Raw genomic sequence first — 26,098 nt, forward strand, 5'->3', positions numbered from 1 at the left:
CCAGCACTTTGGGAGGCTGAGGTGGATGAATCACCTGAGGTCAGGGGTTCAAGACCAGCCTGACCAATATGGTGAAACCCCATCTCCACTAAAAATACAAAATTAGCCAGGCATGGTGGCGGGCACCTGTAGTCCCAGCTACTTGAGAGGCTGAGATAGGAGAATTGCTTGAACCCGGGAGGCAGAGGTTGCATTGAGCTGAGATCACGCCACTGCACTCTAGCCTAGGCGACAGAGCGAGACTCTGTCTCAAAAAATAATAATAATAATATAAATGGTAAATCTTATGTACACTTTACAATTTGAAAATTTTTAGAAGAAGAGACTTTATAAAAAAAAAACAAGATTGCTTTTAAGCTGCTTGTCACAAGCTTTAAGCTGTCTGAACTAAGTGGTTGGAATAAAAGGTAAAATAGGGGTCAGCCTATATTTGGAATTCCTAGTCCTCTGCACGATGTTAGAGCTGATTTTTCCCCCCTTAAAAAGACCCCCAAAGCCATACTGATGCTCAGCATTCAGATAAATGAATGTGTATGGCTCAAAGTATACACAAATCAAAGAAAACCATGGACAGGTCAATACGATCTACCCTGAAGGATGCACTGATTTATTAAAATGGTCTCCCTAAGTAAGATATAGTAGTTAGGCCCCACTCCTTGTCCAGGTCTGAGCAGGAAAAAAGCTTTTGAGGAGAGGGCCCAATAGAAAGCTGCCTCCTATACTTGATGAACGGGGAAAGTGCCAACAAAGATGGAAGCCTGCACTTCATATTATTGCATCTAACTAGGATTACACCCTAAGCACCAGCATACTCCTCTGGCTCTCCCCAGGACAGGAAAGACAAGGGACAAGGACCCCACAGTACAAAGCCAGGCAGGAGGAAGAGCCATCACCCCACACCATCCAATCTGGGGGAAGAATGTGCAGCCCATAGATAAAAGCCTTCTCTCCCTGGGGCCAGGGCTGGGAGAAAGTGGCAGGGGTAGGGATGGGACTGATGTCAATTCTACCTTTTCCTTTTTATCCGTACTTACTCAAATAAATGGGTATCTTATTCTTTTTTTTTCCTAACTGCCAAGTATTTAAGAATGATTAATTTGGTTCAACTACTCCACAGGGCTAGAAACATTTGACCCCAAAGTGAGCCATGAAGCCATTCTACAACAAAAACGCTGGGAACAATGAAACAGATTGCTACAAGGGGTAGTAAGCTCTCCATCTCTGGAAGCATTTAAGCAGAGGCTGGCTGACCACTCTCTGGGTTGTGGTCAGGGAGATTCCTGCATTCTAGGTCTGCTAAATCCTAACCTTTCATAGCAGGGCGTTGATAGATAATGTCTCAAGTGGTTTTATCAGGAAAAAAAAAAGCCATATAAGCTTGTTGTTTAGCGGTAAGGAGGGCACCAACAGAGGAACTAGAAACAGAAAGAGTCAAGCAGCTTCCTTAGAAAGCAGGACTAGAAACGGAAGGCATGGGACAAGGGACCACTGCTCAGTATTATAAGCTGTTTATTACTTCTTTGCCACGTGCATGTATTAATTTGATTAAAATTTTGAAGTTTAGGACAGGCGCGGTGGCTCACACCTGTAATCCCAGCATTTTGGGAGGGCGAGGCGGGTGGATCACGAGGTCAGGAGTTCAAGACCAGCCTGGCCAACACAGTGAAACCCCGTCTCTACTAAAAAAAAAAAAATTAGCTGGGTGTGGTGGTGTGCACCTGTAGTCCCAGCTACTCAGGAGGCTGAGGCAGGAGAATGGCATGAACCCAAGAGGCAGAACTTGCAGTGAGCCAAGATCATGCCACTGCACTCCAGCCTGGGCGACAGAGCGAGACTCTGTCTAAAAAAAAAAAAAAATTTAAAGTTTAGTCAGGTGCAGTGGCTCACACTTACAGTAATCCCAGCACTTTGGGAGTCTGAGGCTGGTGGATTGCCTGAGGCCAGGAGTTCGAGACCAGCCTGGGCAACATGGTGAAACCATGTCTCTACAAAACATTTTTAAAAAATTAGCATTGTGGCACATGCCTGTGGTCCCAGCTACTTAGGAGGCTGAGGCGGGAGGATTGCTTGAACCCAGGAGGCAGAAGTTGCAGTGAGCTGTGATTGCACTGCTGTATTCCATCCTGGGCAACGAGGAGAAACCCTGTCTCCAAAAAAAAAAAAATTTAAGTTTAAAAAAATTTCCGACCGGGCACAGTGGCTCATGCCTATAATCCCAGCACTTTGGGAGGCTGAGGTGGGCAGATCACAAGGTCAGGAGATTGAGACCATCCTGGCTAACACACTGAAACTCCGTCTCTACTAAAAAATAGAAAAAATTAGCTGAGCGTGGTGGCGGGTGCCTGTAGTACTGGCTGCTTGGCAGGCTGAGGCAGGAGAATGGCATGAACCTGGAAGGCGGAGCTTGCAGTGAGCTAAGATCATGCCACTCCACTCTAGCCTGGGCGACAGAGCGAGACTCCCTCTCAAAACAAACAAACAAAACAACAACAACAACAACAAATTTCCATGGAGTTTTAAAATATATATATTAATCAGGCAGTTCCTAAATAATAAGTTTCCAAACGTAATTGACAACATGGGGAATATTACATTTATATATATAAATACACACACATATACATGTACCTAGAAAAAGGAAAGCAGCATACTAACATGTTCTCACTGGTTTTCTCTAGGGAGTAAAAATACTGGTAATAATTATTCTTCATATTTTTCTGGAATTTTTCATGCTCTAATTTCAACAATCCCCAAATGGCAATTATTACTACCTTTAACATTTGAAAAAAATAAAAAGCCCTAGATTAAATACGGCTAACTTCTCTGCAGTGCATCCCTCCATCTGTGGTAGGATCCCTACCTGCCTGCCCTGAGTCTGGGCTGGCAGCTGAGGATGAGAAGCCACAGGGAGAACCCAGAGCCTCCGCCACCAGCCAGCACCATCGTCAGACATGTGACCGAGGCCACCTCAGACCATCCCAATCTGAGGGCAGCTGCATTCCTGATTCGGGCAAGACCAGCAGAAGAGCTGCCTGACTGTATTTTTGAAATTTCAAGCCGATAAATGATTGTCGTTTTTGAGCCACTAGTTGTTTGTTTTGAGACGGAGTTTCGTTCTTGTCGCCCAGGCTGGAGTGCAATGGCGCGATTTTGGCTCACTGCAACCTCCGCCTCCTGAGTTCAAGAGATTCTCCTGCCTCAGCCTTCTGAGTAGCTGGAATTACAGGCACCTGCCACCATGTCCAGCTAATTTTTTCTATTTTTCGTAGAGACGGGGTTTCACCATGTTGGCCAGGCTGACCTCAGGCAATCCACCCGCCTCGGCCTCCCAAAGTGCTGGGATTACAGGTGTGAGCCACCACACCTGGCCTAAGCCACTAGTTTTGAGGCAACTTGTCACATAGCAATGGATACCTGATGCAATGACAGTTGAAACATCCCTTCTTTCCTCAGTGCCCACCACAGTACCTGTCCAAGGTGTGCCCATGGCCTCCGGGCTCCACTCGCTCCACTCGCCTTGCCCGAACTCCTCCTGGGCACGAAGCTGCACCACGTGCCTCAGGCCGCTCCAGGCGTCGTGGATGACACAGTGATGCTGGAGGTCCTTGACCTGAGGACGAGGGCACAGTGACTCTGGGGAGGGATCCAGGATGGTGCTGGGCAGGTAGCACCCCAGTAGGTTGGTGCCTTGGCCAGCCCTGTGCTTCAGCTGGCAGAGGCATCTAGAGGCTCCCACAACCCCAGAGGCTCTGCTAGAGAGGGGGTTGCCCTCAGGGCCCATGGAAGCTGAAGCAGAAAGTCCCTGCCCCACGAATGCACTATAGAATCCTGCAAGCCACAACCCTTGACATGTCTACAGCCCAAATCTCTTCCCACATTGCTCTCCTCACAGACAAGCCTGGGAAGAGGAGACTGGCCTGGCATTATCCTTTTCATTTAATAAATGATATACCACCAAGGCTCAGAAAGCTTAAAACATTTATCCAAAGCAACAAAGGTAGCCAATTGTGAAGCAGGAAGTAGAGCCTATGGTTTTCTTTTTAGTACACTTTCTATTTTTTTTTTTTTTTTTTTTTTTGACATGGAGTCTAACTCTGTCGCCCAGGCTGGAGTGCAGTGGTGTGATCTCCGCTCACTGCAACCTCCACCTCCCGAGTTCAAGGGATTCTCCTGTCTCAGCCCCCGAGTAGCTGGGATATAGGCATGCGCCACCACACTCAGCTAATATTTTGTAATTTTAGTAGAGACGGTATTTCACCATGTTGGCCAGGATGGTCTCGAACTCCTGACCTCAAGTGATCCGCCCATCTTGGCCTCCCAAAGGGCTGGGATTACAGGCATGAGCCACCACGCCTGGCCTCTAGTACCCTTTCTACTACGCCTGAGCATCTAGGGGCACCTCTCTGACCAGAAGTAAAACATAAATTTACCATCCATGTTGTGAATGTCTTTGACCGTTCAGCCCGATATCTGAGCTCAAACCGTAGTCTGTAGAAAGATGAGTTCCAGGAGTGGGGGTCTTGCCAGGTGACACTGAGCCAGCGGGGGTTTCTGGCCACGGCAGTGACTGTGATGTTGGCAGGCGGATCAGGCTGCACTGTGGAAAAAGGGAGCATGGCTCCTTTGCAGCACCAAATATAGTGTAGAGAAGCCCATGTGGGCTGAGATCCCAGCAGGCAGGGCCCCACCCAGCCCCGTTCACTCCCCATGCACAGCTCCACAAGGGCCTGCTTTATCATTGCCACACCTCCCGGCAAGCAACGCCCAAAAGGCACCAACTCACCAAACCCCTCAACCACCCCTTCCCTGCCACTCTGAGAAGTCGATAAGGAGTATTAAATCAAAAGAGAAGGAAACTGCTGGAGATGGGGAATAGCTTACGTACAGATTCCACAACCCTGAAAGGTTTGAGTTTTGCTGAACTTGCTCCCGACACTACTGGCAACGCACATGGACACTATGTAGAAAGAGCTGTCTCCCTCCGGGACTGCCAACTGGCAGGAGAACTTCTGGGACTCCCAGGAATACTGGCACGGCTCCTGGAAGTCTTCGGCCGGACTGTTCTGACTGTTAGACACAAAACAAGGGCAGGGCTCGCCTGTCAGTTTCGCACAGACTCGAGAGGGGAGAGAAGGGGAGAAGGGGAGAAGGGGGAAGTGGAATCCCGGGGTTTGAATCCCAGCTCCAGACTTATGAGCCCTGTACCTCTAAGTCTCCTTTTCTCATTTGAAAATAGGAATATTAATACTACTTACCTAGTAGGGGTTAAGTTTTTGTTTTGTTTTGTTTTGTTTTTGTGATAGAGTCTCACGGTGTCACCCAGGCTGGAGTGCAGTGGCGCAATCTCGGCTCACTGCAACCTCTGCCTCCCTCCCAGGTTCAAGAGATTCTCCTGCCTCAGCCTCCTGAGCGTGCCCAGCAAATTTTTGTATTTTTAATAGAGATGGGGTTTCACCATGTTGCCCAGGCTGGTCTCAAACTGCTGACCTCAGGTGATCTGCCCGCCTCAGCCTCCCAAAATGCTGGGATTACAGGCGTGAGCCATCACACCTGGCTGGTTCTGTTAAAACTGAGAAATAAGGCCGGGTGCGGTGGCTCACGCTTGTAATTCTAGCACTTTGGGAGGGCAACGCGGGCAGATCATGAGGTCAGGAGTTCGAGACCAGCCTAGCCAATTGGTGAAACCCTGTCTCTACTAAAAATACAAAAAAAAAAAAAAAAAAAAAATTAGCCTGGCGTGGTTGCGCATGCCTGTAGTCCCAGTTACTCAGGAGGCTGAAACAGAAGAATCACTTGAACCCAGGAGGCAGACATTGCAGTGACAGAGACTGCACTCCAGCCTGGGCGACAGAGCCTCCATCTCAAAAAAAAAAAAAAAAAAAAAAATTGAGCAATAAATGTAAAATCTAGAGATGAGGAAACTAGCCGGATTTACAAATATATATAAACATGTAGCCTAGCGCCTGGCACGAGGGGTGAGGGGAACTAGGCTGGAGGGCTCAGCTAGTCACTCAGGCATTGGTTGGCTGGCCAGCTCTGGTCTCCCGCTGGGCCTGTGCTCTTGGCACTGTAGGGGATACAGAAATGAATCAAGAGCGGCCCCACCCTGCCTTCAAGGCACTAACAAAAAAGATCTGTCCTCAGATGACTAGACACCCAGCAGAAATGCCACTCCAGAGACACAAAAAGTGCTAGAGGGGTTCTGGCAGGTGAGTCCAGAAAAGAATTCTGGGTGACTGAAGACATTCGAGGTGAGTCAGCCACCATCCCACCTGGCCTGGAAACCTGAGGCTTCACCCTCTTATGACACATGTGGGCATGTGAGGCCATGTCAAGCACTCACCCTCCGGCTGGGGTGACGAGTCTGCCACCTGTGACTTGGGATCGAACCCTGGGCTCCTGCTGAATCCAGCACATGGGACAAACCCAACCTTTCCAGGCTAAGTTAAAGCCCCTTTCCTCCTTCCCCCAACACCACCCAGGCTTCCACCCAGCCACGAAGGCAGGGTCACCGACTGCTTTACGTGTGTGCCCAGGTGGGGTCAGAGGGCTGGGGCTCAGTCTTGTTGGCCTGCTTCCTCCCACTGCCCCAGCACCGTGCCTGGTCCAAGGCAGAGGCTGAGCTCACCCATGCCTGTGGAAGAAGGAGGGAGCAGTGCTGCAGTTGGGCAAGGGTGTGAAAGCAGACACACAAGAGAAAAAGCAGAGCTCCCAGTAATCCCTTTCCAGGGGACTGTCTCTTCCAGGGCCTGCAGTGGCCTGAGGTCTGGGTGGGGCCTCAGTGGGGGCTGGGGCCCCTGAGGCTCTCGAAGCCACTTCCTCTGCTCTTTCCTCACTTCAAAGGCGCCCAGTGGCCATGCTGACTCTTCAAAGCAGATGGAAGCAAAGGCACGAGGCTGCTCAGGAAGACAAGCACTGTACTCTCTCCCACTCCCGCTGTCAACATGGAAAGTATTGCAGTCAAGCCGGGCACGGTGGCTCACGCCTGTAATCCCAGCACTTTGGGAGGCCGAGACAGGTGGATCACCCTAGGTCAGAAGTTTGAGACCAGCCCCGCTAACATGGTGAAACCTCATCTCTACTAAAAATACAAAGATTAGCCAGGCGTGGTGGCATGCGCCTGTAATCCCAGCTACTCAGGAGGCTGAGGCAGGAGAATCGCTTGAGCCCGGGAGGCGGAGATTGCAGTGGGCCGAGATCCCACCACTGCACTCCAGCCTGGGCGACAGAGTGAAACTCCATCTCAAAAAAAAAAAAAAAAGTATTTCTGTTGAAGCGTCAGAAATGACAGAGCTTTCCACAGGCTGGCCTGGGAAGCTGCCAGCCACCGTCTCTATCCTGCCTAATCCTATCTATGGTACAAGCCTTTGAGGTACAAACAAGGTGTATCCTTCGCTGGGCTGTGAAGCTATCCAGGCTTGGGGCATGAGCTGACAGTGCTAATGGCAGCTGCATCATTCACAGATGGTAATCCGCACTTTTCATCATAGAGGACAGAACAAAAATATGACTGCCAGGCGGCCCAGTAACTCTATGGAAACAGACGCAAGTGGGAGCCGAACCACCCTGTTGAAGTCACTGCTCTGGCTTTCTGATACAGTAGTCCTGCCTTATCCGAGGTTTTGCCTTCCAAGATTTCGGCTACCTGTGGTCAACTGCGGTCCAAAAATATTAAATGGAAAATTCCAGAAATAAGCACTTCAGAAATTTTAAACTGCCCACTGTTCTGAGAAGTGTGACGAGATTTCACGCCGTCCCGCCCAGGACGTGAATCATCACTTTGTTCAGCATTCCTGCACTGTGCATGCTACCCATCACTCGTCCTGACATCCACCGCCATCATCATGGCTTGGTGACCCAGAGTCACCCAAAACAGGTGATCCTCCTTCTAACACATGGTCAGAAAGTCCTAGTAGCCTAACACTGAGTCACAATGCCTACATCATTCACCTCACTCCATCCCATCATGCAGGCATTTCACAACCTCATATCATCACAAGAAGGGTGAGTACAGTAATAAGACGTTTTGAGAAACAGAGAGACCACATTCACATAACTGTTATTACAGTATATTGTTATCATTGTTCTATGCTATTTTTAGTTATTGTTAACCTCTTACTGCACCTAATTTATAAAGTAAACTATCATAAGTACATATCTATAGAAAAACATAGTATATATAGGGTTCAGCACCATTTGCGATTTCAGGCATCCACTAGGGGTCTTGGAATGCGTCCTCCTTGCCCTGTATTCTGATGACTGACAGCTCAAACTCAATTGTAAACCTCTGGACTAGGGAGACTGTGGCTCTGCGATGGAGACCGGCAAAACTGCAGAAGGAGATTTGTTTTCAGCATCTTCCACCTCCTCTACATCCATGCCTGTACCCATCCCAGGTCTTCCCACGTTAAGCCGTCTTCCGGTGATGATGCAGAGCCCCCAGGCAGGCGTGACTTCTCGCCCCATGGCCCCAAGCTCCCTCTCCCCCGCCCATCACCGCTTTCTCTCTCGTGCCTTTATCATGGAAATAGCCTGATACGCCCACAAGGGCCCAGATACTGATAATGGTCTGGCTGTGCTACCCCCATCCAGGGACATTTGCGTGTTTTTCAGAGCAACGCCCATAATCTTTGGACTTTGAATGAAATCAGACAGACTGGGATTGAATTCCCAGCAGAGCCACTTACTAGCTAAGTGACCCAAATCTGTTAATCAGTCTCTGGGCCTCAGTCTCTCCATCTGTTAAGTGAGAAAAATAACACCCACTTCCCATAGCTGTTGTGATAACCAAGGTCAAGTGAATAGGACAAGGTTCCAAGCACAAGCACAGTGCCTAGCTCAGGGGGGCAGTCAGATGTAAATCTCAGTCCCCTCTCATCTCCTCTTCCTCAGCCTGAAGGAATTCCTAATGATAACGTTTTGAAATCACCTGAACCAGCCCCTCTCTGGGGGGCCTTGGGAAGGAGGGAGCCAACATGCACACAGCTCAGCCCAAGATACTTACAACTTCCTCACCAACAGCACAGCCTTGGTCGTCAGGGATGGGGTGCTCCGAGGACCCCACTCACAAACAACGTTGCTGAGGGGACTCTTCCGGAAGCAGGAGAGCTGGGGCTCCTCGGGGGGAACTGAAAGGAAAGCATTGCAGGTGTGAGCAGGCGGGTGGGGATCCTGGGGCGCACCTGACCTTGCAGGCAGGGCAGCCTCCCTTGAGGGGAGCACGTGGCTAGGCCCCTCGGCCCCAGCCCTGGAGCCAGTCAGGACCCTGGCCACACTCAGGCACACATGAATGAAATCGCAGCTGGGAAATTAAAGGACACCAAAGTCCTCCTGTCAGTCTGGGACACGGATCCGGGACAGGGGAAGGGAAGAACCTCAGGGCCAACTTGTCTGAAGAGGAGAGAGGATGATCGAAAAAAAGGGCTTTGGAGTCACACAGACCTGGCTGTGCGGCCTTCGGCAAGTCCTAGCCACTCTTCAGTTTCCTCATGAATAAATTAAACTGATGATAATATAATGATGATGGAAATGATGATAAGCCTGCTTTCCCTGACAAGGCTGCTGAAGGATTACAAGAGATACAAGGAAGAAAGTGCCTTTGCATAGGGCTCGGCACACAGGACACTGGTTCCAGGAAGTCTTTATCTAGGTATGAGGGAGCTAAGAACTTGCTAATTCTAAAAAAATAAGAATAGCTAATTTGAGAGAGCTTAGGATGTGCTATGCAGACTTTTTAGCAGCATATGTGTGTGATACACACACACACACACACACGCAAATTCACATACACCCCCTTTGCAACAACTCTAAGTTAAGGTAATAAAATTAACCTTATTTTGCCAAAGATGAAACTGAAGGGCGGAGAAGTTAAGCTGTATGTGAAGGAGCAGGATTCAAACCCAGGCTGCCTGACTCCGGGCCCCAGGCTATTCACCAGTTCACCAGAAGTCCTAACTCCCAAAGCCAATGTTCCCCACCAGTCAGACGCTCCCACTCCCACCCAGCAGCAGTCTTTGCCAGCATCTGGATGGCAGACATTGGTGGGCCTTCCCCCAAATTCTTGTTTCAAGGAAATGGCGGGAGTTTGAAGGCTCAGACAGGGACTGTCTGGAATGCACAGAGCCTCATTTCTTACGGGAACTATCTCCGGGAGCTCTGAGGCACAACTCACCATCCACCAGCAAGTGCACAGTCCCAGCTGGGCGGCCGGCCTGGTAGCATGAATAGTTTCCAGAGTCATGGAGCTGCACCGACCTCAGCAGCAGCCTCCTTCCCATGCCAGCCCATCTGCTAGAATGGGAGCCTGCAGCCGGCTTCCTGAGCATCCAGTGAACAGTGGCATTGTCTTCCGGCTCTACCCCTGGACAGGTCAGAGTCACGCTGTCTCCTGGCAGACTGGTCAGCACACCTCTCGCCACCTCTGGAGGAGGGAGAAGACACTCGGTGAGCCCATAGCCACTGAAGAAGGGGGCTTCGTTCTAGTCTGAGGAAGCCACGAGAGGCCTCAGTGATAATCATGAAGTGGCCCAGGCTACCGTCACCTCTGCCTGGATTAGGGCAGCTTTCTCCTGGTGGCCTCACCAACCTGGTCTTCACCATCCAGCTGCCTGGGAGAGCCTTCTGAAGCCACGATCCAGCCGCCCCACTCCCTGGATTAGAAAACCCTTCAAGGGCCTGCCACCATCCACAGGATGAAGCCCGAGCTCCTCAGCGTGGCCTGCAGGGCCCTTCTGTCCTTGGAGGCCTCATCTCTCCCCACTCCTTAGAAGGTGTGGAGCCCTCCTCTCAGCTCCCCTCGCTCTCCTCCTCACACTCGTTCTTCCTACATCATCCCCACGACAATTCCTCCTATTCCAGGTCTCGGCCTAAAGATCGTTTCCGGTCCCCCAGCTCCACTAGGCCCTCATTCTGCGCCACGTCACCCACACACTGCCAGGTAATTACGAATTCTTTGTCTCTCTTCCCCTCAAGACTCCAAGCACCACAGGAATAGGCACCCTGCTTTGTTCTCCGTTATATTCCAGTGCCCGGGACGTTGCCTGGCCCATGGCAGGAGTCTGCTGAGTACTGGATGAATGTGTGAATGAATGGATGCCGTTAGGAATGAATGCCGGGCACCCAAGTGCACACGTACACAGGTTTCCAAATCGTAGGGTATTCATGGCAGAATGCCCGTTATACAGTTGGTAACCGAGGCACAGAGGAATCAGGAGACTGGCCCAGATGCACAGCTGGGGTAGGAACCAGGGCTTCTGGTTCCCTGCTCCATGCTCCCTCCAGTACCCTACATCTACTACAGCAATGCTGTGTTTACTCTAGGGATCAAACTGGAAGGTTAAAAAAAAAAAATGCATTCTCTACCCCTTGAAAAAAATTGGGTGTATTCTACTACTCAAGAAAAATGAGATTAAAGATTAAAGGAACAAGTACACTTTTTTTGAGTAGCAGTTATAGAGTCATAGAATCTAAGATAAAAATTAGCCCAACCACCTTGGACTCATTTATTAACCAATCAATCAAATTAGTCCAACCAGCTAAGGAAACAGGCCAGGGAACACAGCCAGTTTTCATGTAAGCACACTTGGTTCTTCGAACCAAATGCATAACCATTTATTAGCAAGCAGTAGCAATAAATCTGGCCAAAGATTTCAGAGAGGACCAGCAGCTGCTGAGTGCCTAACCTCACCTCCTCGCCCATGCTCCTGGGACTCAGAAGCAGCACAAGGCTCTCTGCCTGGCCTTCAAATCCCTTCTTGTTTATGAGGCATTTTTATCTCATACTTGGAGGTTGTCCTTCTTTTCACCCCATCCAAGGTGGCTGTCAGAGGAGGGAGTAAGGATCAGTGACTCCCAGGCAGATAACACCCCTAAAGCTGGTGAGGTTGGAGTCCACACTGGCTACTGGCCACAGTCCAGGGACAGAGACATAGACATCAAAGGGGCAGAGACAGCTCTGCCTGGCATTGGGCCCTGTCTAGCTATACAGATACCCTTCACATTTCCCTCTCACTTTAACACCTGGAGCCAGAGCCCTCCTCCCTGGCACCCTCTACCTCGAGGCTGGCAGAAAAGGGACAGATATAAGGCCATCATGGCAGCCGGTCATCTAAGGTTTTCTCTGGTCACCAACAGACCTTGGGTAAGAAAGCTGGTTGAATTGTCACCGTGCAGCCAGGCGAGTTTGGGCAGGTTCCTGAGACACCTATGGCCTTACTTTCTCCCACGGTGGGCAAGTCCTGTGTTTGATAAACATTTGAGGAGGCTGCAGCAGCCAGGCACTGGCGAGGAAGACACAATCAGGCATCCCAGAGACCTGCCCTTGAGAAACGGGAGACACATTCACTGCTGCAAGGCCAGGACACAGCACACAGTACTCTCCTGGTCCTCAGCGAAATCTGAGTCCCAGCTGGGCCTCACACCTGTAAATCCCAGCACTTTGGGAGGCCGAGGCGAGGCGGATCACAAGTCAAGAGATCGAGACCATCCTGGCCAACATGGTGAAACCCTGTCTCTACTAAAAATACAAAAAATTAGCCAGGCGTGGTGGCAGGCTCCTGTAATCCCACCTACTTGGGAGGCTGAGGCAGGAGAATCGCTTGAACTCGGGAGGCGGAGCTTGCAGTGAGCCGAGATCACGCCACTGCACTCCAGCCTGGGCAAAAAGAGCGAAACTCCGTCTCAAAAAAAAAAAAAAATTCTGAGTCCCCTAGAAGGTGAAGCCCACTGAGGACAATAAGGGGTGGACTGCTACTGCCCAGAGGGCTTGAAAGGGTTATAAAAAGCCGCAACTACAGTATAGCTTTCACACAGAATCTTCAACAATATATTTTTAGCATTGCAAACATTGTTTTTAATGTATTACATAATACTGAATACATGCAAATTCATATATGTAATGTATGTAAAAGCTACATACATAAAAGTTAATTTATGAAGCATAAAATACCCAGGAAAGCCCACCAACCTAACTTTCACCACCCATGGATCCCTACATTTTTCTTAACTTTGCTTCATTTTTGAGCTTCATATAAATGGTTTGAATATAGTCTTCTGCTGTGATGTGCTTTTCTCTTTTCTTTTTTTTTTTTTTTTTGAGACAGAATCTCGCTCTATCACCCAGGCTGGAGTGCAATGGCACGATCTTGGCTCACTGCATCCTCAACCTCCCGGGTTCAAGCAATTCTCCCGTCTCAGCCTCCCGAGTAGTTGGAACTACAGGCACACACCACCATGCCCAGCTAATCTTTTTCTTTTTTTGTATTTTTAGTAGAGATGGGGTTTCACCATGTTAGTCAGGCTGGTCTTGAACTCCTGACCTCAGGTGATCCACCCGCCTCGGCCTCCCAAAGTGCTGGGATTACAGGCGTGAGCCACCACGCCCAGCTGGTGCTTTTCGTGAACTTCCTTTGTTTGTGTGTGTGTGTGTGTGTGTGTGTGTGTGATACAGGGTCTCAGTCTGCTGCCCAGGCTGGAGTGCAGTGGCACAATCATAGCTTTTTGCAACCTCAAACTCCTGGGCTCAAGCAATCCTCCCACCTTAGCCTCCTGAGTAACTGGGAGGTCCACACCACCATGCCCAGCTAATTTTTTAATTTTTACTAGAGACAAGTTCTCAATATACTGCCCAGGCTGGTCTTCAACTCCTGGCCTCAAGCCATCCTCCTGCCTTAGCGTCCCAAAGTGCTGGGATTACAGGCATGAGGCTCTGTGCCTGGCTGCTTTTTTTTTCTTTTTCTTGGAACAGGGTCTCACTCTGTCACTCAGGCTGAAGTACAGTGGCACAATCATGGTTCACTGCAACTTCTAATTCCTGGGCTCAACTCATCCTCCCACCTCAGCTTCCCAAGTAGCTGAGACTACAGGTACATGCTACCATGCCTGGCTATTTTTTTTTTTGGAGAGATGAGGTTTCACTCACCATGCCCGGGCTGGTCTCAAACTATTGGCCTCAAACAATCCTCCTACCTGGGCCTCCAAAATGTTGGGATTAGAGGGATGACCACCTGGCCCGGCCTCATTTATATGTTTCTCCGATTCACTGACATGTAGTTCATTCAGTCTCACTGCTTTGTAATATTTCGTTGTGTGACCCTATCATTCTCTCACTGAGGGAGGTTTGTGGTCATTCCCAGTGTTTTGCCATATCAAAGAGGGTGGCTATCAACTTTCTCATCACTCAATGCACTTGCCCAAGAACTTCCCTAAGAGTGAAACTGCTGGTGTTGGCGTGTTTGACATGTGTCCTTTTCCTTCACTAAGGGAGGAGATCACCCCTCATATTGTCTTATGCCCAATTTCTGCCTCCAAAGAAAGAAGTAGTAAAAATTAAAAGGCAGAAATGAAATCCACAAGCAGACAGCCCGGCGCCACACCCTGGGCCTGGTAGTTAAAGATCGACCCCTGACCTAATCGGTTATGTTATCTATAGATTACAGACATTGTATAGAAAAGCACTGTGAAAATCCCTGTCCTGTTCTGTTCCATTCTAATTACCGGCGCATGCAGCCCCCAGTCAGGTACCCCCTGCTTGCTCAATCAATCACAGCCCTCTCACGCGGACCCCTTTGGAGTTGTGAGCCCTTAAAAGGGATAGGAATTGCTCACTCTGGGAGCTTGGTTGTTGGAGATGTGAGTCTTGCCGAAGCTCCTGGCCGAATGAAGCTCTTCCTTCTTTAACTTGGTGTCTGAGGGGTTTTGTCTGTGGCTTGTGCTGCTACATCACAACTGAACACACGCTCCAGTGCGTTGAACTCCAATGAGCACCTGATGGAGGCAGCAGTTTACCACATCCAGTCCACATCTTGAAGTCCATCAGTGCCTGAATGCGATTACATATGGAAGATGCAACGACATTTCTAATCAATGCATCAATATTTCCACTTTTCCATTTTCCACTTGATAAAGCAACTGTCAGGATAAAACCTAACACGGATTTCAAGTTCCTGCACAAATGACAAACTTGTAGGAACAAAGATGGAAACAGTGCCCAAAGAGAACTGCTCCCAGTGCAATGCTTGCAATATCCCTTCCTCAGCTGATTAGCTGATTAGCAGAAATCAGAATTCACAGGGCACGCAACAGACACAAGTGCAGGATGCACGAAGGTCTAAGGTAAGGGTCAAGGACCACTGCGGCTCATCCAATCACTGGCACTTTTCACATGGCACAGTCCTCAACTATATAAAGGTCCCTTCCCGAAGCATGGTGACAACACTGGAAGATCCTGATCATCACTCGTCAGAGAACTCAGTAGGTGCTTAATGAACGTTTGTTGAATATAGGGCATGTTAGGGGTGCCCACAGGGACAGGGTCTGGGCACCAAAAACTCCCAGGAGCACGGTTTGCAGGTGAAGGAGTCTAAGTGGTGCCCTCTCGTGTTGTGTGATGGGCAGGCCCCAGGCTGGGGGGCAGAGGAGCCCGCTGAGGCAAGAAATAGACTCCTGGAGCCAGAGGAAGCTCTCTTTTCTGCTTCTGCCTTTGCCAAATCCAGTAAATGTCTTTCTGGTCATTTCCCCTACCCCAGTTCAGCGGGAAGCTCTTGCCATGTTTAGCGGCCAGCCTGAACAATAGCAGGGGCTGTTCTGCTCCTGCACTCACTAACAATGGCCAAAGTATCTGAGGAGCTCAGAGAAATACCAAATAAAAATACTTTTTTTTTCCTTCTTCCACAAAAGCAGAGCTGCAGGGAGCAACATAATGGCCACTTCCTCTGCCAAGGAACTTGAGTAATGGCTTTCTGAATCTTTAAAACTGAGTCACTATTTTTTAAAACAGGGAATGATTAATTATAAACCACCCATTGGCAAGTATTGCCTGTCACAGCCCTGCTTCAAAATATATTTCCTCTAGAACCTGTGAACAACACTGTGTTAACTATGCTTTTAAAAGCACTGTATGCAGAATGATCAAAGAAATACTCATAAAGACCATAAGAAAATATACTTGCTAAAGTCAGAGTGGGCAGCACCGCCCCTCCTCTCCCACCCACTCAGCCCTCTGCCTCCTGACCCAAATCTCTGACTCAGTACCCCTGACAGCCGGGTGGCAGTGGGGAAGCCTCATGCGTGACTCTCAGAACAAGTAACATTCATAGAAGTGTCCTCTCACTACCTCTGCCCTCCTCTCCAAATGATGATGCTAGAGGTGATTTCTTTCTCTTCCCTGTGTCTTTCTGTAGTTTTTGAATTTTTCTATAAGTTGCCTGTATTGCTCTTATAATGAATATATATATTTAATTAAACAAGCTACATAGCCTGGGTCTGCCTGAGTTAGGATTTCTAGGAAAGAGGGAGAGGGCATGGCAGAGCGCAGTGGGCACTGAGGGATGTGGGGGGATGAGGGCGGATTTTTCAATACAAGCAGCTTCCGAGCACCTTCAGGCCAGACAGTGCCACTTTGCCCTTGCACTGCTGAGTTCTCTCACTGTCACTGTCACTGAATTCTGCACCCATAGCCCAGCCTTCCCCTGTAGGCCTGATTCCCTGGTGGACACAAGACACCATCCCTGGGCTCGCCTTGATTCCTCCCATCTGTCACTGTTTTTCTGTTCCCTGGGAATCTGCTGGGGCCCTCCCTAAGTAGGCCCTACCAAAGAGAAGGGCCAAAAGGAAGAGACACGATGAGGAACCAGGTGAGGAGGGGGCTCCTGAGAGCAGTCCTTCCTGCTCCTGGGAGATATGCCCAGTCATTCTCATGCTCCCGCCCCAGCCTGACACAGGCCTTGCATAGTAGGCCCTAGGAGACGGGGCAGGCGGGGGTGAAGGCGTGGCTGGTACACACACTGAAATTTAGCAAAGAGCACACAATCAACTGAGCATTTGTCCGTGAGCAATTGCTCAGCATTTAGAGCCAGGATTGCAAGCCTATGCCTGTCCCTTCTTCAAGAATTCAATAATTTTTGTGCACCCATGATGTGCAAGTTCAGAAGTTCCTAACCCAGGAAAAAAAACTCCATATTGAAGTTACCGAGCATCTACAATGCACTGGCACTCCTTCCTATCGTTTCCATGTCGTAATCTTCTTTAAACCTCACAAAGCCCTAGAACTTAAAACTATCTATAATACAGGCCAACCTGATATAAATGTCTCCAATATACTGAGGGAACTAAGAAGTGGGATGAATTATTCTAAAGGGGGAAGAGAGATTTTATTGGGGCCTTGATAAATGAGTGGGGGTTTGATAAGTGGAGCCACAGGGAGTTATATTCCATAAAGAGAGAACAGTATGTGCAAGGCATTAAGAACTGAGTCACCAGGCGCCGTGGCTCATGCCTGTAATCGCAGCACTGTGGGAGGCTGAGGCAGGCAGATCACCTGAGGTCGGGAGTTTGAGAGCAGCCTGACCAACATGGAGAAACCCCATACTAAAAATACAAAATTAGCCAGACGTGGTGGCGCACACCTGTAATCCCAGCTACGCGGGAGGCTGAGGCAGGAGAATCACTTGAACCCAGGAGGCGGAGATTGCAGTGAGCTGAGATTGCGCCATTGCACTCCAGCCTGGGCCACAAAAGTGAAACTCTATCTCCAAAATAATAATAATAATAATAATTTAAAAAAAGAATTGAGAGTCACCAGGCATCGTGGCTTATGCCTGTCATCCCAGCACTTTGGGAGGCTGAGATGGGAGGATCATTTGCGCCCAGGAGGCTGAGACCAGCCTGGGCAACATGGCAAAACTCCATCTCTACCAAAAAACTCTAAAATTAGCTGGGCATGGTGACACATGTCTGTGGTCCCAGCTATCTGGGAGGCTGCGGCAGAAGGATCACTTGAGCCCAGGAGGTCAAGGCTGAAGTGAGCTGTGATCATGTCACTGCACTCCAGCCTGGGACCCAGAGCAAGACTGTGTCTCAAATAAACAAAAAACAGTGAGAGTTCTGGGGAGGGCTGGTGTCTGGAGTATCTGAAACGCAGTAAGGAGGGAAGGAGGACCTACAGGGCAACATGGAGGGTGTGAGCACCCTCAAGGAGATCAGGCCTGACTCCACAGGCAGGGGGACCTTTGGTTCCTCTGTGGCCCCTTCTGAAATGCTGCCTTTGCAACCCAAGAGCCTGGGTTAGGTTGGAGGCCGTCCTGTGCTGCCAGCTGGCCTGGGCAGTGAGGACCCATGCCCCTGCTCAGAAACCCAGGCGGTGGGATGGGATTGGCAGGCACCAGCCAAGCCTGTCAAAAGTATGTGCAAGCTCAATGGCTTCCCCACCTCTCCCCGCTGCCCCACCAGCCTCCAGGACAGGAGCATTCCATTGCTTCTTGTTTCTGTTCTCTTCCAATCTCCCTGAGAAAAAACCGACTGTCCCCTGCCCCTCCTTGGCTCCTGTGCATCATGAAGCAGCACAGAGGCAGGAGGGAGGAAGAGCACCCAATGACTGCGCCAAGGCCGGGGTCACATACAGGGAGGGAGCACCTTCAGCCCAGGCTAAGAAGGAATGGGATTCTGCAGAGAGGACAAGGAAGCACCTCACCTGGGACTAAGATCACAAAAGGAGGCAGTATTGCCTCCCAAAAACAAACCCCCAAGCTCCTCCTCAACAGTCAGTGTTGGTGCCTGGTCTGGTCTGGTCAGTTTAATCACTGACTATTAATTGTGTGGGGTTGGGCTGACACAAACGTACAGTCTGCCTTGATTTGTTCTTTAATATAAAGTACATCTCAGCAGGGTGCAGTGGCTCACGCCTGTAATCTCAGCACTTTGGGAGGCCAAGGCGAGTGGATCACTTGAGGTCAGGAGTTCGAGACCAGCCTGGCCAACATGATGAAACCCTATCTCTACTAAAAATACAAAACTTATCCAGGCTTGGTGGCGTGTGCCTGTAATCCCAGCTACTCAGAAGGCTGAGGCATGAGAATCGCTTGAACCCAGGAGGCAGGGGCTGCAGTGAGTCGAAGGCTGCAGTGAGCTGAGATCGCACCACTGCACTCCAGCCTGGGCGAGACTCCTTCTCGAAAATAAATAAATAAATAAATAAATAAAATAAAGTACATCTCCACAAGCAGGAGGCCCCTTGGTGTAGAGGAAACAGCTCTGTGCTGTCAGGTGACCTGAGTTCTATTCCTGGTCTTGTGATGACTCACAGGCAGCCATGGGCATGTCACCGCCCCTGGCAGAGCCCACTGGCCTTCTCTGTGAAATAAGGGTTCAGACTGTGACCTGTAGGTCCCCCACAGGCCCCCACTCCTGCGGTCTAGCATCCCATCGCGCCCAATCATTAGCTCTCAGAGGGCAGGAAGCAAACAATACTCAGCTTGAAAACACATAATTAATCAGTGGATTTATTATTTTAATAGTTGATGGCTTTGGGAGAAGGATGATGACCAGATCATCCCAGTGCCCTCAGAAAAATGCTTCTTTCTCCCTGGAGAGCTCTAGGGGAGGGAAAATTCCCACAACCTCCCTTGCCTCCCATTCCTCAAGGGAAAGAGAGTTTAGGTCCTAGTAACTCCCAACAAGCAAGCCCATATCTCCCTGCCCCGGTGGCCTAGGAATCCCCCTCCCAGGGACACTGGGACCCCCACCATGGCCCAGACACCCTTTGGTCTGGGGACCCTGCAGCACAGCTCTGGGAAAGTGGGGTTCCTCCCCAGTTGGGACCTAAGTTTGGGTGCCAGGAATCCAAACAGCTTTGTTGTTTTTCTACTTTTTCCCCCTCTTCAAGTAAACTTGCAAATGTCAATAACCAGAGAAAAACACGCACACGGAGACACATATTTCTCAACTCTCTTGCAGCTTGCCGCAGCTCTTGCCAGCAAAAACAAGTTCAGCTTCCTGGCCCCGTTTATGTAAGCGGTGAACCAGCTGCCTGGCCTGCCACTGAGGACACAGGCTTGGCTCGTGCCTGCTAATCCCATCCCACCACCCCGGTTTCTGAGCCGCGACGCAGGTCCCCGCTGCCCAGTCCAGCTGGCAGCACAGGAGGCCCCCAGCCTAACCCAGCTTCTTGGGCTGCAAAGGCATAGGATTTCAGAAGGGGCCACAGAGGAAACAAAGGTCCCCTGTCAGCAATAATGGTCTTGATCTAAAAGTAGGTGGGTGCTGAGAAGCCTCCAGGAGAAGCCTGTGGACACCTTGTGTCCACATGGAAACAAGTATAGAATTTGGTCCCACGAAGGCTAGGACAAGTCCCAGTGCTCTTGGTCACCTGTTCTTGCATTCTCCATCTTTGGACCGAGACTGACTCCTGGCTTTGATGTGATAATAACCATAACAATCATTAGCAACTGGGACACTTACCCTGTGCCCTGGGCTTTCCCTAAGAGCACACTACTCACAAAAAGTCTGCCAGGGAGGAAGTCTTGTCCCCATTTCATTGTTGAGGCAACAAGAGATCAGAGAAGTTAGGGAACTTGCCCAAATTCACACAGCTCATGCGTGAGGGAATCCATGCTGGACCCAGGTGAGCCTTGGCCAAAGGCTCTCTCTCCTTGGCCCAGGTACCTCTCCATGCTCCACCCCCAGCTCCCTTCTCTGGGCTCCCCACAACCCTCTCTCTCCCCCTCTCCCAATTTCCTCTCCTCTTCTCCGCTCTTCTCACATCTTTCCACCCTTCAGAGGCCCAGGGAAGGGAATGCTGAGGCTTGAGGGGTGTGCACAATGGGGGGTCAGCGCCATCACTGCAGCTGCCAACCTAATGGGGCACTGGGGACGCTCAGGAGCCAGGAGTCGTGCCCTTGGCCTTTCTCTCCCTTCCCCCACAGCCGTAGCATGTATAGGATGAGTTAGAGCCTAAAACTGCCTCCCCTTGGACTCCAAATCTCGCATCCTCCCCAGGTCACCCCACCATCTGGGCCCATTCATTTCTCCTTAACATTTCAGAGGGCACCCTCGGCCACTGTCCAGGAAGAGGCAAGGCCGCAGGCTGCAGCAAGTCAAGGCTCCCAGGCTCTAACCGGAGGCCCAGCGACCTTCTCTGACTCAGCTCCCAGCCCCACCTGTCCGCAACCCCCTCTTCTCAGATGATTAGCTTTGGCTGGCAGGCCCCTGCTCCCTCCTCCCCCACATATGTATTTGTACTTCTTGTACCTGCTTGTATTTGTCTGAGTCAGTATTTACCTTGGCCTTGCCTTCCTCCCATCCACACGATGGACTGTATACTGCTGGAGAGAGGGTCTGGGAGGGAGGCTCCTTTGGACCCATGAACAGGTAATGCTCAATGCTGACTCAGAGACCCATGTGCGCGTGTGACCAACTCAAGAGATAAAACATTTAATCCTCCCCTGGCAGCATCAGAGATAACCACCTGGCTCCAGTCCAAGAAGGTCCAACCTGGGTCAACTCTCAGAGATTATAAACTAATTAGAGGAAAAGATATCTAAGGCCGTGTGCGGCAGCTCACGCCTGTCATCTCAGCACTTTGGGAGGCTAAGGCTGGCGGATCACCTGAGATCAGGAGTTCAAGACCAGCCTAGCCAACATGGTGAAACCCCATCCATACCAAAAAATACAAAAATTAGGCCGGGCGAAGTGGCTCACACCTGTAATCCCAGCACTTTGGGAGACAGAGAAGGGCGGATCACAAGGTCAGGAGTTTGAGATCAGCCTGGCCAACATGGTGAAACCCTGTCTCTACTAAAAATACAAAAATTAGCCGGGTATGGTGGCGGGTGCCTGTAATCCCAGCTACTTGGGAGGCTGAGGCAGGAGAATCGCTTGAAACCAGAAGGTTGCAGTGAGCTGAGATCATGCCACTGCACTCCAGCCTGGGCAACAAGAGTGATACTCCATCTCAAACAAACAAACAAACAAACAAAAATTAGCTGGGCATAGTGGTGCATGCCTGTAATCCCAGCTACTCGGGAGGTTGAGGTAGGAGAATCACTTGAACCCTGGAGATGGAGTTTGCAGTGAGCCGAGATCGCACCACTGTACTCCATCCTGGGCGACCCTGTCTCAAAAAAAGAAAGGATATCTAAGGAGGGCAAACAATCCACTCCCTGGCCCAAACCTAACCCCAGGAGCAGATAGAGAAATAAAGAGATTAAAGGCAGGACGCAGCAGGGCCTTAGAAGAAAGCCATTGGTACCCGCAGATGGATACACCCAGTATTTTGGTCCTGAAAGGGACAATGAGGAGAAGCTACAGCCAGGGAGTAGGGTGCTGAGATAAGGAGCACTGTTTTAAGGCTATACAAGACTCTTAAGGACGACTCAGGCCAACCTATTCATTTTGGTGGATGAGGACAACCAGGGCCCAGAAGTCACACAACAGTGCATGGTGTAGCCAGGACTGGAGCTGGGCTCTGGGACTCTCGGTCCAGGCTTAACACGCAGCCCTCTGCCTTCCCAGAAGCATGGCCCAGGGGGTCTTGTCTTCTATCTCTGAGCACAGTCTCAGAGCATAACAAGGAGGCTGGCCCTCAGTCAGATTTTTTTTATGTGCTTCTGGAAGGTGGCAGGAGGGCAGGGAGAGGTAGGGACCTGATGTACGCACCCGCATTCCATATCTACAGACCCCCCAGCTTCCCCTCCCTGACCCCCTTAGCTATGAGGCAGCAAAGCTGAAGATTTAAGAAGTCACGTGGAGGTGTGGATGGAGCAGCTGGGAGGGATAAGGGGAGGTTTGAGGGGTGTGCATAGGGGGATTTCAGGGCTCCCCTGAGGATGCTTCTGTTCAGTTCTTATTCTGAGTGGTGGTTCCATGCATGTGTTCAGTTTGTAAAAACTCACCCAGTGTGAGACCTATGCTGACCACACTCTTTTGTAGGTGTGTCACTCTGCCATAACACTTTTTCATACAGGCCCCAAAGTCCCCACTCTTGCATTCCAATCACTGCTGAGCCATCCCCACCCCCTCCGCACCCCCATGTGCCACGAGCTTGGGTACACACATGCACGCACACACTGGTCCAGCTCACTCCACATCACCATCAAGGAGGCAGTTCCAATGGAAGTGTCATGGGCACGTCTCCCCTCAGTGAGACCTGAATGTCGGGCTCTCCTGCCCCAGCTCCTCCTCCCTCATCATAAGCCCCATCAGGCCTACCAGGAGATAGGAAGACTCGGCATTATAAATACATCAATGTTCCCTAATTAATCTCTAAAGTTTACTTGGCCAGGTGCAGTGGCTCATGCCTGTAATGCCAACACTTTGGGAGGCTGAGGTGGGAGAATCTCTTGAGACGAGGAGCTCAAGACCAGCCTAGGCAACATAGCAAAACTCCATCTCTACCAAAAAAAAAAAATTTTTTTTTTAATTAGCCAGTCATGGTGTCACGCACCTGTGGTCCTGGCTACTCAGAAAGCTAAGGCAAGAGGATTGCGTGAGTCCAGAAGTTCAAGGTTGCAGTGAGCTATGATCGAGACACTGCACTCCAGCCTTGGCAATAGAGTGAGACCCTGTCTCTAAAAAAATAAGAAGGAAAAACTAAAACTACATAATTAAAACAGTGCGATACTGGCACATGGATAGGGAGACCAAATTATGGAAGAGACTAGAAAGTTTGGAACTAATAAAAATAAAAAATTGTTTAGTCTGCACTACTGATCTGTATACTTTAAAATGGTTATTATTATTATTTTTTTTTTTTGAGATGGAGTCTTACTCTTGTCACCCAGGCTGGAGTGCAGTGGCACAATCGTGGCTCACTGCAACCTCTGCCTCCCCTCTTGCCTCAGCCTCCGGAGTAGCTGGGATTACAGGTGCCCGCCACCACACCTGGCTAATTTTTGTATTTTTAGTAGAGATGGGGTTTCACCATGTTGGTCACGCTGGTTTCAAACTCCTGACCTCAAATGATCCACCTGCCTCGGCCTCCCAAAGTGCTGGGATTACAGGTGTGAGCCACTGCACCCAGCTGATACATTTTATATTATGTGTATTTTACCACATTAAAAAAATAACTTACTCTAAGTACTTGCTACACATACAGGCAGTTTCTAAGTGTGCTACATAGATTAACTAACTTGATCTTCTCAATAGTCTATTTGACAGAAGAAGAAACTGAGGTTATATAGCTAATTAGGGGTGACCTGGATTCAAGTCCAGACAATTGGGCCTCGGAATTTGTGCTTTTAACTACTCACTATGCCAAGAGGCAGTATAAACCCAAGTATACAGGAATTTGGTAGATTTAAAATGTAACTTTGAAAATTGGTGGGGGAAAGATGGATTCAATAAACTGTTTAGGGATGTCAGGTGACAATTGGAAAGAAAAAGCTGGAGTCAGACTTTATACCTCATCCATAATATTAATAAATTCAAAATGGATCAAATATTTAAACTTTTAAAACTTTTAACAATATCAGAAAAGGAGAATCTTTTAAAATATTGGAATGGGGTGGAGGTGAACAGTGCAGCCGGTGCCTTGAGCTCCGGGCCCAAGGCGACCTAGGGCCCTGTCCTGCAGGCTGCGGACGGGAAGTACAAGCAACTCAAGGGCGAGTGGAACCGTAAAAGCCCCAATCTTAGCAAGCGCAGGGAAGAGCTGGGCCGCCTCAAGCTAGTTCTTCTGGAGCTCAACTTCTTGCCAACCACAGGGACCAAGCTGACCAAACAGTAGCTCATTCCGGCCCGTGACATACTGAAGATCGGGGCCAGTGGAGCATCCTATGCAAGGTCATCCCCTCCTTCCAGCGCCACATGACCCAGCTCAAATGCTGCTACTTTGATTACAAGGAACAGCTTCCCCAGTCGCCTACATGCACCAGCTCTTGGGCCTCAACCTCCTCTTCCTGCTGTCCCAAAAGCGGGTGGCTGAGTTCCACATGGAGCTGGAGTGGCTGCCTGCCAAGGACATCCAGACCAATGTCTACACCAAAAACCCTGTGTCCCTGGAGCAATACCTGATGGAGGGGAGCTACAACAAAGTGTTCCTGGCCAAGGGTAACATCCTCGCCAGGAGCTACACTGTCTTCATCGACATCCTGCTTGACACTATCAGAGATGAGATCGCCGGGTGCATCAAGAAAGCCTATGAGAAAATCCCTTTTACCGAGGCCACCAGATCCTCTTCTTCAACACACCCAAAAAGATGACCGACTACACCAAGAAGTGAGGGTGGGTCCTGGGCCCCAACAACTAATATAGTTTTGCCAGCCAGCAGCAGGAGCCAGAAGACACTACCATTCCCTCCACAGAACTGGCCAAACAGGTCACCGAGTATGCCCAGCAGCTGGAGACGATCCTCTGAGCCCACCAGGCACAGGTTGGGGCAGGGCACACATTATTTAAAACAGTTACAGTGCAAGGTTTCCTCCAATAAAGGTGGATTGACATTCTCTCAAAAAATAAATAAAATAAAATATTGGAATGGGAAGGATGTTATTAAGTATGACACAAAACCTAGAAGCTATAAAAGAGACTGGTAAATTCAACTAGTTGGAAAAAAAAAATTGCAACCAGGCGCAGTGGCTCACACCTGTAATCCCAGCACTTTGGGAGGCCAAGGAGGGAGGATCGCTTGAACCCAGAGTTTGAGACCAGTCTGAGCAACGTGGCAAAATCCCGTCTCTACAAAAAATACAAAGACTAGTCAAGTGTGATGGTGTGCGCCTGTAGTCCCAGCTACTCAGAAGGCTGAGGCAGAAGGATCGCTTGAGTCCCAGGAAATTGAGGCTGCAGTGAGCCATGAGCATGCCACTGCACTCCTGCCTGGGTGACACCGTGAGACCCTGAGAAAGAGAGAGAGAGAGAGAGAGAGGGAAAGAAAGAAATTTCTTGGCAAAAACCACCCCCACCACCAAAAAAAAAAAAAAAGTCAAAGACAAAATTGGAAAAATATACAACTCATGTATGACATGTTAATATGTCAAGAACTCCTGTACACAATAAGATTAATGACCCAATCAAAATAAAATTGGCATTGAATATGAACAGGCAGGTCATAGTAGATTATGCAAATGTCAGTTATACATTAAAAAACCCATACAATCTTATTCAGATAAGATAAATGCAAATTAATTCCACACAGAAGCCATTGTCTGTGTAGATACCAGGTTAATAGCACACTTTTGGCAAGGGCGTAGGGACACAGGCATTCCCACAATGTTGCTGGAAGTATAAAATGGTGCAACTTCTATTCTGTCTCACAAGGACAAATCTCATGGCCTTTGCCCATCAGTTCCCCTTCGGGGAATATATCCTGCAGGTGTACTTGCACTCA

The 26,098-nt window shown here is 49.6% G+C and overlaps 1 protein-coding gene and 1 pseudogene across 9 annotated transcripts in view; one reads left to right on the forward strand and one right to left on the reverse strand.

Annotated features, from left to right (window-relative positions):
- The window catches only part of IL6R (interleukin 6 receptor), a 76,254-nt gene that overhangs the window by 42,076 nt on the left and 8,080 nt on the right, over positions 1–26,098 (reverse strand). For 8 of the 9 annotated variants that reach the window (XM_063660186.1, XM_054460442.2, XM_054460478.2 and 5 more), the window contains exons 2-6: positions 10,172–10,420; positions 9,005–9,128; positions 4,886–5,067; positions 4,431–4,597; positions 3,469–3,610 (exon numbers count right to left, since the gene is read on the reverse strand). In XM_063660186.1, the coding sequence (XP_063516256.1) occupies positions 3,469–3,610; positions 4,431–4,597; positions 4,886–5,067; positions 9,005–9,128; positions 10,172–10,420 (864 nt within the window). Of the gene's footprint in view, positions 1–1,491; positions 2,148–3,468; positions 3,611–4,430; positions 4,598–4,885; positions 5,068–9,004; positions 9,129–10,171; positions 10,421–26,098 lie in introns of those variants that run through there. The other variant, XM_054460471.2, reaches the window with a different exon arrangement.
- LOC129011884 (26S proteasome non-ATPase regulatory subunit 8-like) lies at positions 11,108–25,126 on the forward strand (annotated as a pseudogene).

Source organism: Pongo pygmaeus, chromosome 1, assembly GCF_028885625.2.
Source record: "Pongo pygmaeus isolate AG05252 chromosome 1, NHGRI_mPonPyg2-v2.0_pri, whole genome shotgun sequence".
NCBI lineage: Eukaryota > Metazoa > Chordata > Mammalia > Primates > Hominidae > Pongo > Pongo pygmaeus.